Raw genomic sequence first — 18,978 nt, forward strand, 5'->3', positions numbered from 1 at the left:
GCACCTTAGAGACTAACGCACTTCTAGCATGGCTGCACTTTATACTTGCAAAACTGCATTTCTGCTGGTATCGCTTATTTCAGCTCCCTGAGAGAAATAAACACTGCCAGGAAAAGTACCATTTTGCTGGTATAACCGTGTCTACACAAGAGGCTTTTGCTGGCACTTCTATGTCAGTCAGGGATCACACCTTCTCACACGCCTGACCAACACAGCTATACCAGCAGCAGTCTGTGTTGGAGACCTGGCTTAAGTAACAGAGGTTGTGAAGCTGGGCCTAACCAAAGCTTACTTTTGAGAACTGCAGTAGTACTGTCAATAGAGATGGATGAGATCTGTCCAGAGAAGATAATTGGAATTACATGTCAACAGCAAGTTACAAGCTGACAATGAAGACTGTAATGGTAATGTTCTTTGGTTAAGGAATGGTAAGGAAGTAACAGTATCTGCTAGAGACCCACCAGAACAAGAGGAGAGCCAGGATAAAACTCCTGGACAAACATTCAGGGAATTAGTAACCCGACGCTGTGGTCAGGGGATTTGAGTGAGCCGCCTTAAAAGCTCATGGGTAATGAATATAACCAAAAAACACATCAGAAAAATTTCCAAAGTAGAAAACCATTTCATGATCCAGAAAGGAAAGAATCAAACCGAAGGAGATCTGGATTCTATGCTTTCAGCCAATCATGGCCAAGGCTAGTCACATATCCTAACAACTATGGCCTGAGTCTTTGACCTGCCACTCCCTTTTCACTCAGGAGAGACTTTTTTTTTTTTTTTTTTTTAAATAATCCACCTGTAAACATGTATTCCCTCAAGCCGTGCCCTTGTTCTAGCTATCTAGCCAAGAAGGCAGTAGGAACATTGAGCTTTTAAAGCCTAAAGAGACAAGAAAAACAAATTTTCTGATGATTTACATTGTGGTTTGTTGAATCTTCCTTTTCATTATATAACTAGAACAAGATGGAGTTTATGAGCAGTAAAGAGCTTTTGCAATTATTGAATGCCACAGCTCTGCTTTGCTGATTAATCACCCGCAAGAGCTGTTTATTGCCTTCTGTATTCCTCTGCCACAAACATTATCCCTTAATTATACTATCTCATCCAAATCAGAAGCCTCATAACCAGCCCAGCCATTCACTAATACTGATGACTTCAGCAACTTACTGGTACCAGACAATATGCCAGCTTCCCTCCTGGGGATAAGTCTCGTAGTTAGTTAGCTTCATCGTCTTTTCACTGACACACTGGAACACTGCCACATAAAACAGCAGAGCAGTGCCATCATTGCATCATTATTTCTCCAAAGGCAGATAGCTATGCACCAAGTTTAGTTATTAAAACTTTTTAGAGTAAAAATAGTGTGCCACTGAGTGGCTTTCCAAATACTACCATTACCTCAGGTACCTGGAATGTCAGGAAAAATCCCCATCTGGTTTGTGTTATTAATGCAACAGTGGAAAAAAACTTAATCTGTGTCCTTGACTATTTCTAGCAGTCGTGTGGGAGACACATTTTATTTATTTTATTAGTGGATTCACACTATGCATGAAGTGAAAAATGTTATTTATGGCTTAATACTTTGCACTTAAATAGCACTTCATCCAAGGAAAACTACTGTCAGTTAAAGCTGCAATAACCAACTGTGTATCTATTGGGAATATAAGTTTGGAGCTACAACCCATTAAAAAAACCCCAGACCTAAAATACCATCAGGTGAACAACTTCAGAGTTTATTCACCCCTCAAATCACACCTGTAGTCTCCCATTAAGGTTAATTCACAACACATAACTGAGAGGATATTGTGATGGAAACATCCCTTTCTTTCCTACTTGATTTATCACAGACTAATGTCAATAGGAAAATGCAGTGTAAGATAGCTATATTGAATAAAAACAAATTACTCCTCCGAGGATGAAATTCACTTCTCCCTCTACAGTGTGAGCACACAAAGCTGCAGGCAGGGCCGGCTCTACAGTTTTTGCAGCTCCAAGCAGTCAAAAAAACCTGCTGCCGCGGACAGCAAAAGGGAGAAGCTGCGGGCAGTGTTTCTGCAGCCGGCGGAACAGAGGGGCTGCCGCCGAACTCCTGCCACGGCCGGCGGGACTGAGGGGCTGCTGCCGAATTGCCGCCGCCGCAAGCCCCCACTTGGAACGCTGGTGCTTGGAGCCGGCCCTGGCTGCAGGAAACCCAGGAGCTTGAACAGCAGCTGCTCCTCCTCCTGGAGGCAGTATAAATGTAGATCCAGTGGCCCCTACACCAAAGGATCCCTGCAGACAGGTCTATTTGGAATTAGTGCAGAGCACCCCTCTGCTTCACACAGGAGTTGCAAAGGCCCCTCTCTATGACCCTTCCACTCATATGTTGTGAAGAGATACTCAGGCAATGTAGAACGCCTTGTGGGCCCATTTACACTTTCATAAATTTTATCCACAATCATCATCTGGCTACTTCTGTACTAGAATACCAGATCCTAGAATTTCCACCACTCAATCCCTTGGCACTGAAACAACTTTTACTCCTGATGTCCAGATTAAGCCATGGTCAATGCCATTCACGATCATTAGGCTCAACTGGTTTCTTAGGCCATATCTTAAGAAAGGAGCCATCCTACGCAAGCGGAGTGTTCTAGTATCTAAACTGACATTAGTAACTTTTTTTCACATTTTAGGATGGAATTTTCAAAAGTGCTTAAATCCCATTGATTTTCAATATTAGCTGGGCAAGTAAATCACTTATTCTAGCCTTAATCTTTTATTTATAACTGTCTTAAAATGTTTCTCTTTCCTAAGGTAAAGGGAAAACTCTAGGCACTCAAGCAAAATCCTTATGAAAACAATTTTCGATTTACAATAATTTCATTTATTAAGTGCTCTGAGTATTGGACAATAATGTAATGATAAAGAAATGTATAAAAATAGTGACTTGCAGAATGGGAGGCCTATGTGTCGGTTGCTTAAACACAGCTTTGGTAAAACCAGAAACATGAAAGGTTTAAAAAAAAATCCCTACCTTTCTTCAACGATAGCCTAACAGCATGGACAGCCTTCTCCTGCATTCTAACCAGTCTGTGATTAATTAGTTAGAGATCTGCAACAACTCCTCTTCATGACTAAATATTTTTTTAGTCTATCAAACTGTTAGTGCAAAGCGGGACAAATGACACAGAGGGGCTGATGATTCTGACCTTTAAGTTCTGCTGTTCATCGAGGCTCCAGACGGTAAGCACCTCCTCAGATGAGCCCGAGACCCCCTTCGTCTTTTCAGAGTCAAAGTCAAGGCTCATCACTGGCTCCTGGTGGCAAGCAAGTCGGCTTAATATTTTCCCCCCTGATAAATTCCACAGAATCACTGATCCATCCTCGTAGCCAGCCAGAAGAAAAGGACATGAACCAAAGTCAGGCTGTTCAGAAACAACAAAAAGTTTTATATCCCCCAGACAGGCTTTAGCCCAAGCACCCAAAAAAGTAATGAAAAAAACCTCATGTTGAAGTGAACAGTGTTAGAGCAGAGAGCTCCAGAAGGCTGCTACTAAAGGCAACCTCTGGTGCTCCGTACATGTTAATTCAGAACAATTACTGTTAAATCATGTCTGAAGTGTCCATCATTGTAGCACATAATTACTTCCCTCCCTGAAAATCTAAATAATTTTCCTCTTTACCACTTGATTCAAACATCATGACCCTCAAAATGTCAGAATCTCATAGTGAGATAGTTCATGGCATAAGTTTGAGTGGGTCTCTTCAGTAAATATTTACACATAGTAACCAAGTTATTACCAGGCTATAAGAACCAAATTCATTTTGTTCGCAGAAAGTTATTTACGAATTTAAGATACAATACCAAACTTACATTTTCAACATTTTACCAAGATGCATGCTCCATTTTCTCACAGAAGTGGGTTTTTATACCACTTTCCAATCTCACATAATCTCTTGGATTACTTTTGTCCATTTACCCCACTAATTAGATTCCACTTCCATTTTGCCAAGGTGAAACCACCCATGAGTCCTGCATACAGATAATTTCTCCAAATACATTGCACTGTTTAAGACCCAACAGCTAAACCTCTATTTGAAAACCTCTTTGTTAGTTACCAAAGAGTTAACAGAGGTCTGAATCCCACTGTAACCAATTGAGAGATATTTTGATTAATGATGTCACAAGCCAAAGGGCATGGCACCCTGGGCAGACACCTAATTTATTTAAGCCTCTGAAATAACTCAAAGAAGGGAATGTTACTGGATTACATGTCACACTTAAGGAAAATATTCATCATTGCACTAGCCAAAAGGCTAATGACCCTGTAATCAGTAACTGGTCATGTGAGCTAGGATGCAAATCCCTAATGAAAAGCAACTGGAAAACAAGCGTGTGTAAATGCCAACTATGTCTTTAATAGGAGAAAAGCTACCAGAATAGGCCCAAGTTTAACACCAGCATGTATAGGGATGTCTTGTCCCAGTAATGCCTATGCTAGCTTATTTTATTATTTTCAAACACCTCTCTGTTGATCCTATGTGCCTACTGTGTTTGGTGTTTGATTTTAAAATAAAATTCTAAGAAGTTTCCAGAGAATGAATTATCACCTACTGTTCTGTGTCACTATATGGGCTCTCTCTCGAATCACCGGAGACTCACTAGCAGGACACAAATCTGTACTGGCCAAATCTTCACCGTCTCTCTTAATTTTCCAGACTACTCTCACACTAGTTATTAAACCATTCATTTTAGGAGTAGCTAAACTAACAAATAATGGGTGGTCCTGCTAATAAGAGCTCTCCTTGATAAGCGAAGGGAAAGAAAGTGGCCTTTCATGAATGCTAGCAGTTAGAGCCCTGATCCTTTCTTCATAGCCCCAAGATATATGTTCTTTCAATTTAAGGAAGCGCTCAGTGTGGGAAGGAATCCTGAAGTAAATATCAGGGCTGGCAAAACCACAGAACTGGACTGAAAGTGGCCTGTAAAAACAAGAAAACAAAGCAAAATCCCCTGCACCTATCTTATGAAGGGGCAGTGCCCAGGCATGTGTGTGTGATCTCCCTAGCTGACCTTGGTTTCAAATGAAGGCTGGGATCCTGTGGATGCCACATCCTTTAAATGACAGAGTCCTCTTTCTTCTGCAAAAGCCAGGCTTGGCTCGTTCTCTGGTTGGAACTGTCCTCTATGAGCAGCTCATACAATGAATGACCACCAGCACGTGACTCTTCAAGAGCAATTATCTCCAAGATGTAGATAACTTTCGCTAGTCAATAAAGCAAGATATCTATGGGCCAGCTTGTCAGGTCCTTTTGTCTTTTTCATAATTTAATGGGCAAATATTTACAGGTGCTCATCACCCTGCAGTTCCCACTGAGAATACTAGGAACTGCTGGGTGCTGAGCATTTGAGGAAAATTTGGCTCCAACTTTTTGGTTTTCTGAGTGAAAATAACCACTATGAACTGACTATAGCCAAAACTGGTCTCATTTAAAAATAAATAAAGTTTTGCATGAAGAGGAGAATGTTTGTACAGGGTAATACAAATTACATGAAGTTTCATATTTGAACAAGTACACATGCTTGTATATGTGCAAAGTTATGATATAGTTATTGAAATCAGCTGGATTTCTAGGTTTGATCCCTTACTTACAAAGCAATAAATCACAATAACCTATTTGCTTCAGTAATGGGCCTCATTAAAGAAAAATCTTCAGCTTTCATCTTCCGGTTTTAGGGGAAACTATTTTTTTTTTTAATAAGTAAGTTATATTTTTCCTCTTAAGCAGAACATTTTGTTGTTTTTGCATTTGGATAATTGTCAAGGAAGGAAGAAAAGGTGATCCGCTGTCAACTCGGCAGGAATAATTGCTATAGTTTATATAAAGCAATAACTCTGCATTTCCAGTTTCTACATGTATTATTCTTGTTCAATTTTTTTTGTTTGTCCCATTACGCAAGATGGTGCCTTTCCCAAGGAGTGCAAAAAATAAATTTAAGGGAGGACATCCTCACTCTTGCAAATCCTACCACACCCAGTTAGTAATGTCTGGAAGGTGTGAAGCGCAACAGACAATCACTGTGTATCATTTGCATTGATGAATATGCTCCTTTGTGAGGGAAAAAATACTGGTCTCAATCATGGATCAATATTTATAAATAGAGATTTAGTAAAATGATATCTTAATTTTTACTCTGCCCTCGACATGGCAAAATATGCTGATGCCTGCTCTTTAATTGCTTAGGGAGAAGCCAATGTCTCTTAAACCACAAGTCTAACCTAAGCCTCAATTTCCTCCCACTCTACAGCTCAGTGTCTAAGTAAAGCTGTTCCCAGTAGGAGTATTATTTCACTGATTCACAGAACATTTTTGAACTAGCATGCAGGAGGATAGGACACATGGAATGGTGTTCATTTAGTCTATGGTTTTACTGTAGAGGTTCACAATGAGATAACCCATCAGGACGCTTCTAATGAAAGCGCGAAACTGAAGGAGAAGTATTTTCACTATAAAAAATAATAATTATAAGAATTAGAGTACCTTCCATCCCAGGACTTCCAATAGTTCTACAAACATTAATGAATTAAACCTACACTCTCTCAAACGCTGAGCTGAGCATTTATTAGACCTTTTAAATCTTACTTGGCTTAATAAAAAATGCAGTAGTACCATTTTAATTTATTTCTGATTGTACATGAATCCTTAGGGTTAGATCTACGGGCCCATATTCATTTGGCTGAAGTCCGTAGCAAAACTTCTTTTTGATTTCAAGGGAAGCAGGATGGGGCCCTAGCTCACTAAAGCCCCATTCCCACATCTGCTTCATAAGGCGTCTTCTTCCATGCAAGTCAATGGGAATTTTGAGTGTGGAGCAATGGTAGGATCTGGTTGCAAGCATTTGATCATTTGTAAATAATTTCCAGTGATGTAGCACTAACAAACACTGGGAGGGAATATGGTCTAAGTGGTTAGAGTAGGGAACTGTGAATCAGGATTTCTATTCCCACTGCAGCCACCACTACACTGTGAGACTTGGGGCAAATCACTTAAACTTTCTTTTCCTCAGCTGGGGTACGATAACTACCTTATAATTACAAAGACTTTTAAAAATAATTGTTTTATTTCTATTTTTCATCCAACGTAAATACAAGGCATAAACACTTTGTCCATATGCCATGTCTAGAATAAAAAAATGTTCAATAACCTATTTTCTTACTGGATACGTGCAACCTATCTATTTTTTAAACACCCAGATCACTTCTCATCATCCTTTTTTATAATGAGAGACCATATCAAAAGCCTGGCGTCTACTACGCTCATTTTCTTCTTGATTGAGGCAAAAATCTTGCTTCTATTCTAAGGTTGCAAAGCCTCCAGTAAGCATTTGCAAGTCACGTACCTTCCATTAAGGCTTGGCTAACTCAGAAAGTTTCACTAGGGATGTTCACAAGTATCTGCCTCCCCCTCCCCGCTCCCTTTATTACTTGATTGTTTGACAATAAATCAAAACCTGAGTGAAGAATGATTTATGTGCTCCATATAAAATGAAGCACAGGGAAAACATTTCAGAATTGACAGGCCCGGTTACCTTACCTGCCATAGCTTCAGACACATGGCCATGCCTGGTTTGGCATCCGCCTCTGGCTTCAAGGTACAGACTGACGTCTTGGATGGCAGCTCCAAAACCTGAACCTGACATTAGGGAAGCAAGTTTATTTGGTCAGGCTCCAGGTCACAATTTTGCTGTACAAACATGACCCTTATAAAGTGATTAAGGCTGGGTGTAAGCTCTTTGATTTTTTAAAATACACTCTCTAGGGGGAATTTGGGAAGGAGTCTTAAATCTAAGCAGGACCTAAGTTGCTTTTGGAAGCCTGATAGCTGTAGAATCATTATCTAGACAGACACATTGTTTTATAAGAGAATGAAACAAAATTGTTGGGATATAACAGAACTTCCTCTTCCACTTTCTGCTATTTCCTCCTTATTTTGCAATCATCTCCAATACAACTGGATGTTAATGCAGGCTGATTTTATTTTTAAAAATCTTCCCTTTTCTCCCCTTGTTTCCTCTTCCTATATTTCTGATAAACGTGTCTGTTACATTCACTAGTGGATGCTTGTATTACCTCATCCTCATCCCTTACATTATGGCTACATGATGGTCATGTATCGGGGTACATCATCATACCGATTTCACATAGTTTTTTCCTCTGGCTGAGTCTACACTGGCAAAATTCAGATCCATAATTCTCCACTGGTGCAAGCTGTAGCACTGACAGGACACAGGAATTTTTATGACCGTACAGCTTGACCCTATTTTGAATAGGGTCGAACACCACTGTGTTAAATATTTGTCCTTTGTCTACACAGCAGCATCCACCATTGCTCGCACTGATGGTAGTGAATTAGGGGTCTGACTTTTCCTAGTGTGGCAAGGTCGTTATGGGGCAAATCTTAGCCCTTCCTGCATGGGTACAGAAGATGCTGTCTGCAACGGAGCTAGTGCAGTCCCACTGCAGTGCTGTGGGAAAGGCAGTGCTGTAAAATCTGGGGAGTCTAGCTGCGCAATATGACTTGGGATGCATGTTGGGGCAATAGGAAAAGCCAGTTACCTTTTCCGTAAGTCGTGTACTTCGAGATCTGTTGCTTACGTCCATTCCATATTAGGTGTGTGTGCTCATCACACGCACCTGTGCTGGAAGTTTTTCCCTTAGCATATTCATAGGGGACCAGCTCTGGCACCCTCTGGAGTGGCGCCTGCATGGAATGGACATGAGCAACACATCTCAAAGAACCCCAGTTACAGAAAAGGTAACTGTCTTTTCTTCTTTGAGTGCTTGCTCATGTCCATTTCATATTACGTGACTCCAAAGCAGTACCCCTGGAGGTGGGTAGGAGTTCATGGACGTGTCGATTAGAACACTACTCTGCCGAACCCAATGTCATCTCTGGCCTGCTGAGTGATGGCATAATGCGCCGTGAACACGTGGACAGAGGACCACGTTGCGGCTCTCCAGATGTCCTGGATAGGGGTGTGCGCCAGGAAAGAAGCCAAAGACGCCTATGTTCTCGTCGAGTGAACTCTGACAATCGGTGGCAGCGGAACCCCTGACAGGTCTCAACAGGTCCTTATGCACGAGGTGATCCAAATGGAAATCCTCTGCGAGGACACCGGAAGGCCCTTCATCCTATCTGCTGTAGCGATGAAGAGCTGAGATGATTTATGGAAAGGCTTGGTACGTTCTAAATAAAAATTCAGGGCCCTTTGGATGTCCAGCATGTGAAGACGCCTCTCTTCACTGGTCTTGTGCGGTTTGGGACAGAACACCAGGAGGAAGATGTCCTGGTTCATATGGAAGGTGGATACCATCTTTGGTAGGAAGGCTGGGTGGGGCTGCAGCTGAATCTTGTCTTTGTAGAAGATGGTGTACAGCAGTTTTGAGGTCAAGACTTTAATTTCAGAGACCCGTCTCGCCGACATCACCACCACCACCAGGAACACAACCTTCCATGACAGGTGGGAAAAACAGCAGGAACCCAGCGGCTCAAAGGGCGGGACAGTGAGCCTAGAGAGGACCAAGTTAAGATCCCACTGTGGGACAGGAGCCCGCACCTGCGGGAAGAGTCTCTTGAGCCCTTTCAAGAATCTGACCATCATGTCATGGGAAAACACCATCTGTCCTTGGATTGGCAGGTGAAAAGTGGAGATGGCCACGAGATGCACTCTAATGGAAGAGTGTGCCAGGCCCTGTTCCTCAAATGGAGCAGGTAGTCCAGGACAGCCTGTATGGAAGAATGTGAGGGAGAGATGCCACACTCGGATGCCCAGCAGGAAAGCCTTGTCCACTTGGCCACATAAGTCAGTCTGGTTGAGGGCTTCCTATTCTCTAGGAAGACCTACTGGACTCCTTCCAAACAGGTCCGTTCCTCCGGGTTCAGCCATACAACATCCAGGCCGAGAGGTGGAGGGACTCTAGGTTGGGGTGTGGGAGCCAACCGTGGTCCTGTGACAGCAGGTTCGGGCAGTTGGGCAGTGGCCAGGGTGGGCTGCTGACAAGATCATGAGCATGCCAAACCAGTGTTGGCGAGGCCATGCCGGGTCAACCATGACACCCTGCGCTTTGTCTCGCTTGATCTTTGCCAGGACGCTGCCAATGAGTGGAATCGGCGGCAATGCATACATCAGGTTCCCTGACCAGGACAGGAGGAAGGCATTGGAGAGGGAGCCCTTGCACAGACCTTGCCGAGAGCAGAACCAGTGGTATTTCCTGTTGTCTGGTAGTGAACAGGTCCACAGGGAGTTCCCCACCTTTGGGGGATCATGCAGGCTACCTCTGGATAGAGCGACCACTCATGGTGAGAGGAGAAGTCCCTGATGAGCTGGTCTGTCAGCGTATTCCTGACACCAGGTGGATTTCGTGGCTGATACAGAAGTCCCATAGACAGAGCGCCTCCTGACAGAGACCGACGAGCGCGCTCCCCCTTGCCTGTTGATATAGAACATCGAGGCTGTGTTGTCAGTCAGGACTCATACCACCTTGCCTGATAGGTGGGGCAGGAAGACTCCGCATGCCAGCCGGACTGCTCGGAGCTCTTTGATGTTTATTTGTAACTGCACCTCCTCCAGGGACCACATCCCCTGTGTCTGTAGGTTGCCAAGATGTGCCCCACAGCCGAGGTCAGAGGTGTACAACACCAACTCGATGGAGTGAGGGGGGTTGTCAAATACAACCCCATCCAGGACTGTCCTGCGGTCGGTCCACCGTTGCAGCGAGGTAAGTATTGCCTGGGGAATGGTAATGATCTTTTCCAGGGGGTCCCAGGACTGGGAATAGACCGTTCCCAGCCATTGTTGCAGGGGCCGCATCCGGAGCCTGGCATGATGGACCACCTAATTGCACGCTGCCATGTGACCCAGCAGGCGCAGACAGACCCTGGCTGAGGTCAAAGGGAATGCAGAGACTTCCGTGATGAGGTTCGTCAATGCGTGGAACCTTTCTAGTGGCAGGAACGCTCTGGCGCAGGTAGAGTCAAGGACCGCACCGATGAATTCTATCCTCTGCACCGGCACTAACGTCGACTTTTTGTTGTTCACCAGTAGGCCCAGAGAGCGGCACTTGGCTTGAAGCACCGCAACATCCCTTCGGACTTGAGACTTGGAGCTGCCCTTGATGAGCCAGTCGTTGAGGTACAGGTAGATCTGGATACCTCGGTCCACGAGGTAAGCTGCTACCACTGACATGTACTTGGTAAACACTCTCGGTGCTGTTGCCAGGCCGAACGGGAGGACTGCAAACTGGTAGTGGTGGGGCCCCGTTGTAAACTGGAGGAAGAGTCTGTGCCCTTGAAAGATCGCTATGTGGAAGTATGTGTCCTCCAAGTCAAGGGTGGAATACCTGCCTCCCGGATCCAGGGAGGGGATATAGAAGCCAGGGAAACATGCAGAACTTTAACTTTAGGTACCTGTTGAGGTCTCGCAGGTCCAGGATGGGCCATAGACCGCCCTTGACCTTTGGGCTTAAAAAGTACTGGGAATAAAACCCCTTGTTCCTGTACTCAGAGGAACTTCCTCCACCGCACCCACCTGTAGCAACCCCTTTACCTCCTGCGTGAGGAGACTCTCATGAGAGGGGTCCCTGAAGAGGGATGGGAAAGGTGGGTGGGAAGGGGGGTAGAAACAAACTGTAGGGTATAACCCTGCTCCACCATGCTGAGGACCCACTGGTCCAAGGTTATAGCGGTCCAAGCAGGGAGGAAAGGGGAAAGGTGGTTGGCAAACACTGGGACAGATGGATCCAAGGAATAGTCTGGTAGGTCGCCCTTGGACGCACCCTCAAAATGACTGTTTAGCCCCTTGCTTGGCACAGGTCGAGCCCGACGGGGCAGAGGATGGAGGTGGGTGGCCTGGATGGCGCTTGTAGCACTTGGCACATTTGTGGGGCTGGTCCTGCCGAGGCTGGCTCCCCTGGCCTTGAGGCTATTGCGATTTGAACCTCTTACACGCCGGGGCTGGGACGTAGAGACCCAGGGCTTTAGAGTGGTGCGGGAGTCCTTGAGGCCACGAAACTTGCTGTCCATTTGCTCCTCAAATAGGGCCCGGCTGTCAAAGGGCAGATCCTCCATTGACTGCTGAGTCTCAGAGAACAACCCAGAGAGGAGCAGCCAGGAGGCTCATCGCATGGAGATAGTGGAAGCCATGCTGCCTGGAGGGCCACCCTGGCCATAGTCGTGCCCTCATTGAGGATTGCTCGGAACTCCTTCTTGGAAGCCTCAGGGAGTGACCCTTTGAACTTGACCGTGGCTTGCCAAATATTAATGTCATATCAGCCAAGGAGGGCTTGGTGGTTTGCCACTCTCAGCCGAAGGCTGGAAGATGAATAAATCTTACACTCAAAGAGATCCAGCCTCCTCGAATCTTTATTTTTGGGGGTGGTCCCGGGTTGTCCCTGCCTCTCCTTGTGGTTAACAGCTTCTACCACGAGGGAATTGGGGGGAGGGTGGGAATATAAGTGCCCCTTGGTTGGCACAAAGTACTTGTGTTTGGCCCTTTTAGAGACGGGGCCAGGGAAGAGGGGGTCTGCCACAGGGCATTAGTGATTTTGGAAACCCCTTCATGAAGGGGTAGAGCCACCCTGGCAGGAGCAGAGAGATTGAACAAGAAGTCAGAGGGCTCTTCCAGTTCCCCTGCCAGAAGCCCCAGATTGGACGTGACCCTTTTCAAAAGTTCCTCGTGCACTTTGGTGTTATCTTGAGGAACTGGGTGAGGGGGCCCTGTGATAGCCTCGTCTCGCGACGACGAGGCTAATGCCGGTGCCGCAGGTACCTCTACTTCCATTGATGGTCCAGCAGATTGCTCCCCTGGGTCCTCCTGGACCTGTGGGGTCTTACCCACTGAAGCCTCGAGCACCAGAGGGGGATGGGATACTGAGGCCGCTGGCCTCTCTGAGGCTCCCGACACCAACCGGGAGGCCTGGGTGAACCCCTAAGGGTTCCACGGGTACCATGGGTCAGGTTTCAGTGCTGATGATGTAGGCGGCACCTCAGGTACCTGGGCTTGTCCCGCAGTCAGGGAGCCTTGCTCCGTGCCAGAGGTATAAACGGAGCAGTCAGTACTGGGCGACCAGGATCAAGTGGAGCGGTGGCTCTTGTCCAACTGGTGCTGGTCTCTGCATCCCGAAGCTGACCTGTCCGAGCGATACGGGTGTCTTGGTCGGGATCTCGGGACCGGTGGCGCTCAGCGGATCTGCGTCTGAGACATGGCAATCCACATCTCACGCTACTCGACCGGTACCAGGACGTCCAAAAGGACTGGGAGCTAATATGGGCCGGTTGTCAGGAGGATCTTCCCAAATAGGGCGACCTACTGCTAGGAGACAGGCAATGATGGCCCAGCGATCTGTGATCTCTAATCCTCAGTTGGTCCTGTGATCAGTACCAGGCCCTTGGAGAGAATCAGGGCCGGCCTGGACATTCTTGCTGGGTTGCTCATGCCTCAGAGGGTCTGTGCCAATCTACCGGAGAGGTACGCCTCGAGTCCCTCGATTGGTGTCCCCAGTGCGGCGACCGAAGAGAGCTCCACTGAGCTTGCCTCTCTAGTCCTGAGGCATGACTATTTCGGGTGGGCGAGTGATGGCAGGACATCTCTCCTGATGGGGAACGGTGCCACTGAGGCTGGGGCACACGGAGAGGTTCAAGCGCAGGTTTTCTCCGAGACTGGGGTATTGCTGGAGCCGGTGTGGGTGGCACTGGGAGCATCAGGATCTCCTGAGCTGCTTGAAGGGCTTCGGGCGTTGACGGCACCTGAAGCTGGCTGGGGCCTGCACTGCTATCTGGAGTCACAGGTAAAGTGAGGGATGGGCCCCAGCTCAAGTCGAGCAGTGCAACCCAACTTCCTGAGGGGGATATTGAGGTGTTCGGCACAGGTTGTGGCTCGCCCCCAGCCCTCTCCTTTCCCCTCAGTCTTCTTCAGCTTCTTGACTGGCGCCGTGGAGGAGGACAGGTGCTGGCTCGTGGATGGTGCTGGAGGAGCACCGTACATGGAGGCTGCCGTTCTCGGTGCGGAGTTGCACCATTGCTCCAGTGCTGGAGAGAGTGCCGACTCCCTTAGGCATGCTTTCAGACAGATATCGCGCTCCTTCTTCATCCTCTGGAGGCAACTGAAGCCCTGAGGCTGGAAGGGAAGACAATAGTGGCAGAGGATACTGCTGCTCTGAGTCTTGGGACAAGAGGAGGATTTCTTCCTTCAACACAGCTGCTCAGTCTGGAGACAGGATTTGGGGCTATTTGATTCTAACACACTATTGTTATTTGTATTGTTTGGGTAAATAACACAGAGGATTTAAAATTTGAATACAACTTTAATTATTAAAAAAAGGTTTAAATCTTGGTGCATTTAAAGGGTTATTTCAAGAAAGCCTTATCCAAGCACTCTTTTCAATCTGTTTTACAATCAATATTTTTAAGTTTATAAACACACACAGCAAAGCCTTAAACAGCTGTGAATTTAAGCAGAAGAAAATTAACAACCCTATTTCAGTATATTTGATAATCAACAGAAGTACTGTTCTCCTTCTGTGATATCACAAAAGTTGAAAGCAGCCAAATCACTTTTTTGGGTAAAACTAAATTAATAAAAATACAATCACCCAAGAAACGCATAGAACATTAAAAGCAAGACTCCAATTTCTTGTTACCTTTGGAGACATTTATGTTAAATGCTTGTGCCATAATATCTATACTCCTGGGGGAATTCTGCACCAGTGCACGTGCGCAGAATTCATGCCCCCTGCAGATGTCTTTGCTTCCCCACAGAAAAATGACCCTCTAACAGGAAAGCAAAGGGAAGCTGCAAAAGCAGTCACACAGCACTCCCTAGCATCGCAGCTACATCGTTTCAGGCACTCAGAGCAGCCGGCAGAAAGGTAAATCACCATGGGACTGGGGACACCCCAGCCACTGGCTCCTACCCTGAGCTGGGATTAGCTGCTAGTCCCGGCTGGGCTGGGCTGGAGGCAGGAGAGGATGGGACTTCCTTTTCCCCTGCAAGGAGTGGCTGGGGTTGTGTCAGACTGACCCCCAGAAACTTCCCCCAGCTGCAGGAAGCTCAGCATCTTCCCCTGCTTCCTGCCCCCATCGTGCCTCAGCTGTGGGGGGAGGGGTCAGTGTACGGGGAGCTGCTCCCCCATCCGCACAACCCCCATGCACCTGGACCTCCCTTACCCAGACACCCCTGCCAAGCCTCACCCAGTACATCCCGAACCCCCAAGCCCTCCATACCTGAACCCCATGCACTGAACCTCACCCCTGCATCTGTAGCCCCCCTGCACCCAGCCCCCCTGCCTCCGAACCCCCACCCCTGCCCGCAGACCACCCCCCACTGAGCTCCCGGCACTAAAACCCCCACCCTGATGCCCCACCCCCTGCACCACCCTGAGCCCCCACATCACTCACCACCAACTAGCTGCACGCAGACCCCCACCTCACCAAGCCCCTGTCCCCCAGCACCCACACTCAGCTGCTGAGACCCCCATAGCCAGACCCCTCCACTGAGCCCCACCACCTTCACCTGGAAGCCTCTGCAGAGTCCCATTGCCCTTCCACCTAGAACCGCCCCCCACTGAGCCTCTGTGCATCCAGATCCCCCCACACCTAGACCCCCACACTGGGCTGCCTGCACCCGGATTGTCCCACACAGAATCCTCTCACCCCACAGCTGGATCCCTCCACGCTGAGCCCCTCCCCACTTGAATCCTGCCTTGTTGAGCCTGCCTGCCCTACACCTGGTGCGCCTGGTGCAGAGGGGCAGGGCCGCAGGGTGTTTCTGGGGCAGGCCCAGGCCTTGTGCTGTGTCAGGGTTGGGTGCAGCCTCACCGCTGAGTCCGTGCCCCAGGGGGGTGTAGGGTGTTCTCCCACCTTTGTGCAGCCAGTGGCCTGTGCTCCCCACTGCCATGCTGGAGCCTCTGCATTTATTTATTGACAAAGAAAACTTGCAGAATTTTAAAATATTGTGTGCTGAATTTTTAATCTTTTGGTGCAGAATGCCCTCAGGAGTAATAATATTTACCACAGAAAGCTAACTCAATAAGGCTGTGCAAGTGATTGGATTTTAATGGCACAGAATTAATCAACTCTTTATAAGAACTGTTCTAGACCTCAAACTATTTAGATCCTACTGCATAATTCCAGTCAGCCCAAGAGCTTTCACACTTAGGGGTATATCCTCAGCAGATCTATGCTCATAACTGGCACAGTGGAGAGGATGGTGGTTTTAAAGTAATCTTTCTAGCGCCCCTGATCCTGGGTCCAGGAGGCTCTGAAATAAACCCCAGTAACTCTGCAGAATCTCTGCAGAATTAGACTGCTCAAAATTATGCTGGCTGTGGGTGTCAGAGGGTTTGTTGTACTGGCCAAGGGATATGTGCTCTGGCCCTCCTCATAGCTTGCCTCTGTCCACACCCCTTATACGGAAAAAGTGAGGAGAGGAAATGGATGGTGTAAAGCCAACATAGCCAGCTCTATATTGTCTGAGGATTCTCCTACAGCGGGGAGAATCCTTGACTGTCCGTTCAGTGCAACTTTCCAGCCCCTTTGTGCTGCATGCAAAACAGCTGGATTAGGGGCTGAGGATCAAGCCCTTAGAATTTTAATTTCTGTGCCTGTCCCATGGCATGATAAATGGGCAAAACTGTCCATGTCAATTTGCACTGAGGTAGTTGAATTCCTACATAACAAATATTTATTGTCAGAAACATTATTCATATTTCCCCCCAGCACAAACGTACGTTTAATTACTGAGGTTACATTTAATTTTATTTAAACAAACACTTGTCTGGAATCTCTACTTCTGAATGAAAAAGGAATGTAAATGTTTGGTATCTCCAAGGGTTACCAGCCTGGGTCATTCTGGTATATTTTAGGGCCACATTTTGCTTTCAGATACAAGCATACAACTTCAACTCTAGTCAATGTGAGTTGTGCAAATCCATCTGAGATACTGGCCATATGAGAGTTTCTCTCTCCTTGGGGAGCCATCAATCAAGCCAGAGGCAGCTGTGGTCTCGTTTGATTTCCATATCTTTACTTCAAAGCCTGCCAGGACATCTTCCTCAATTCCACAGGCTGTCAGCTGGTTTGCCAAAAGCCAGCTGCTCTCCAGTATTGGGGAAGCCAGAATGTACTAAAAAGAACATAGAGAAGCTTTCTAAGCCCAATCAACAATGGAAGAGGAGACTATTTCCAGATTGTAGTGATGAGGAGCCATCTCCAAGAACAGGACAACTGCAGAGAGCACACTCAATTTTGGCCAGCTGGGAGCTTTTGTTAACTGGAGTCGGACTATAACTAAAAATGCTCTTTTCTGGAGACTCCGTTGCCACCACTGGTAACCAATGAGTTAGATGTAACAATAGCTGGAAAAGAAATAGCAGAAAGAATTGCACTTATCTTTTACCCCTGAATCTGAAAGTGCTTTAACTCATAGAGCAAAGGAAGCAGGAGACAAATTGCAGTGTTCAGAGAAAAAGATGTCATCGTGCTAAGTGCATTGCTGCATCTTTTTAAGATTTCCTTTACTCCCACCATAGCATGCTTCAGAAGAGAATTAAACTTTTTGCCAAGGACAAAGGGTAGCAAGAAGACTAAAAGAGCTGTCTGGAGAAGACAATCAGGCACAATCTGCCTTTGCTGGGTTCCAGAGAAGGAGACTGCATTAATGGCTATGAAGCTTCAGAAATAAATACCGTTTCATATATTTTGACAACTGTAACTTAAAACTTGAAGTTCTGTGTTTATATTGGTTTTCCTTAATAGAAGAAAGATTTGCCTTTGCCTGAGGTTAATACTGTTCCTGGGTGGCTAAAGACGGCCACAAGGAAACACACCCTTTTTCTTTTTCACATTAATAAAGCTTTTAACATGTTTCTGGCAAATTGGCAAGAGAAGTGCATGTAACTCATAATTTGTGATTTAAATGCAATCATGAACAAATAAATGCCTGTTCAGATCTTATTATTTATGGACTGAACCTGCTTTTAGACAAAATTACTCTTTTTTGGGCATCAGCCAAGCATAAACACTTATTAAGTCTCATTTTAATCATAAGCCACAAAAGTTCTCACTCTGTCTCACATAGTCCTGCCTATTTGGAGGTACTATACATTATAGGAATGTATGTGAATTTAACAGGTCTAATGTAAAGGTTCATACACAGAGTGGAACTTTTTTACCTTGGGAGATAGCAAACCATCATCAGTTTTCAGGGCCCATGCACACAAATGCAAACAAGACAAAGATGAGTTGTAAGAAAGGGGGTAAAAAACTTTCCTCTTGTTGGATTAGGCGATTTTTTCATTCTTCACTGAGAGAGAAAATATATGTATATAAGGACCAATGCCCCCCATTCCCATTCCCAGCAGCAGAATATGTTCCTTTCAGATTTAAGATGAAGTTTTTGCTCTGTAGTACTTTGTTCTTATTGAACTAATATGGGACAATCTTACATTAGCCTTGCTCACAGGCTTAGGGCTTGCTCCTGCAAGGCGCTGAGCATTCTGGCCTTAATCCAGCAAAGCACTAAAGTATGTGCATAACTTTAAAAGAATAAAAAAAAATCCATATTTTCTTGCTATCTGGGCACCATTTATTATTTTTACCTCACATATATGTGCCTTGAAACCCAGAAAATCAATTGTCCTTGATGCCTATTTGTGATGTTTAGCAACACGTTTTGTTATTATCTATATATGAAGTTATATGCCATTTTCTCTGTATTTCATTTTTTTTTTGTATTCTAATGTCATATGTCTGGATGAGGATGTATTTTAATATTTATCTGTTTACTACCCTCAAAAAGAGATACAGATATCTGACTTTTGCATGCCAAACAAAATGAAAATGAATAAATTATTTCTATAATATAACACTGATAAAATAGACACTATACAACACAAAAGTTGTATCACCCAACTTAATGTTACTTTTAAAAAAGGTTTTGGC

At 45.8% G+C, this 18,978-nt stretch overlaps 1 protein-coding gene across 2 annotated transcripts in view; it reads right to left on the reverse strand.

Annotated features, from left to right (window-relative positions):
* GNB1L (G protein subunit beta 1 like) overlaps nucleotides 1–18,978 on the reverse strand; it is a 57,052-nt gene that overhangs the window by 4,136 nt on the left and 33,938 nt on the right. For both annotated transcript variants that reach the window (XM_074972933.1, XM_074972934.1), the window contains exons 5-6: nucleotides 7,576–7,674; nucleotides 3,189–3,404 (exon numbers count right to left, since the gene is read on the reverse strand). In XM_074972933.1, the coding sequence (XP_074829034.1) occupies nucleotides 3,189–3,404; nucleotides 7,576–7,674 (315 nt within the window). The remainder of the gene's footprint in view (nucleotides 1–3,188; nucleotides 3,405–7,575; nucleotides 7,675–18,978) is intronic.

The sequence above is a fragment of the Natator depressus genome, chromosome 15 (genome assembly GCF_965152275.1).
Source record: "Natator depressus isolate rNatDep1 chromosome 15, rNatDep2.hap1, whole genome shotgun sequence".
In the NCBI taxonomy this organism is placed as follows: domain Eukaryota; kingdom Metazoa; phylum Chordata; order Testudines; family Cheloniidae; genus Natator; species Natator depressus.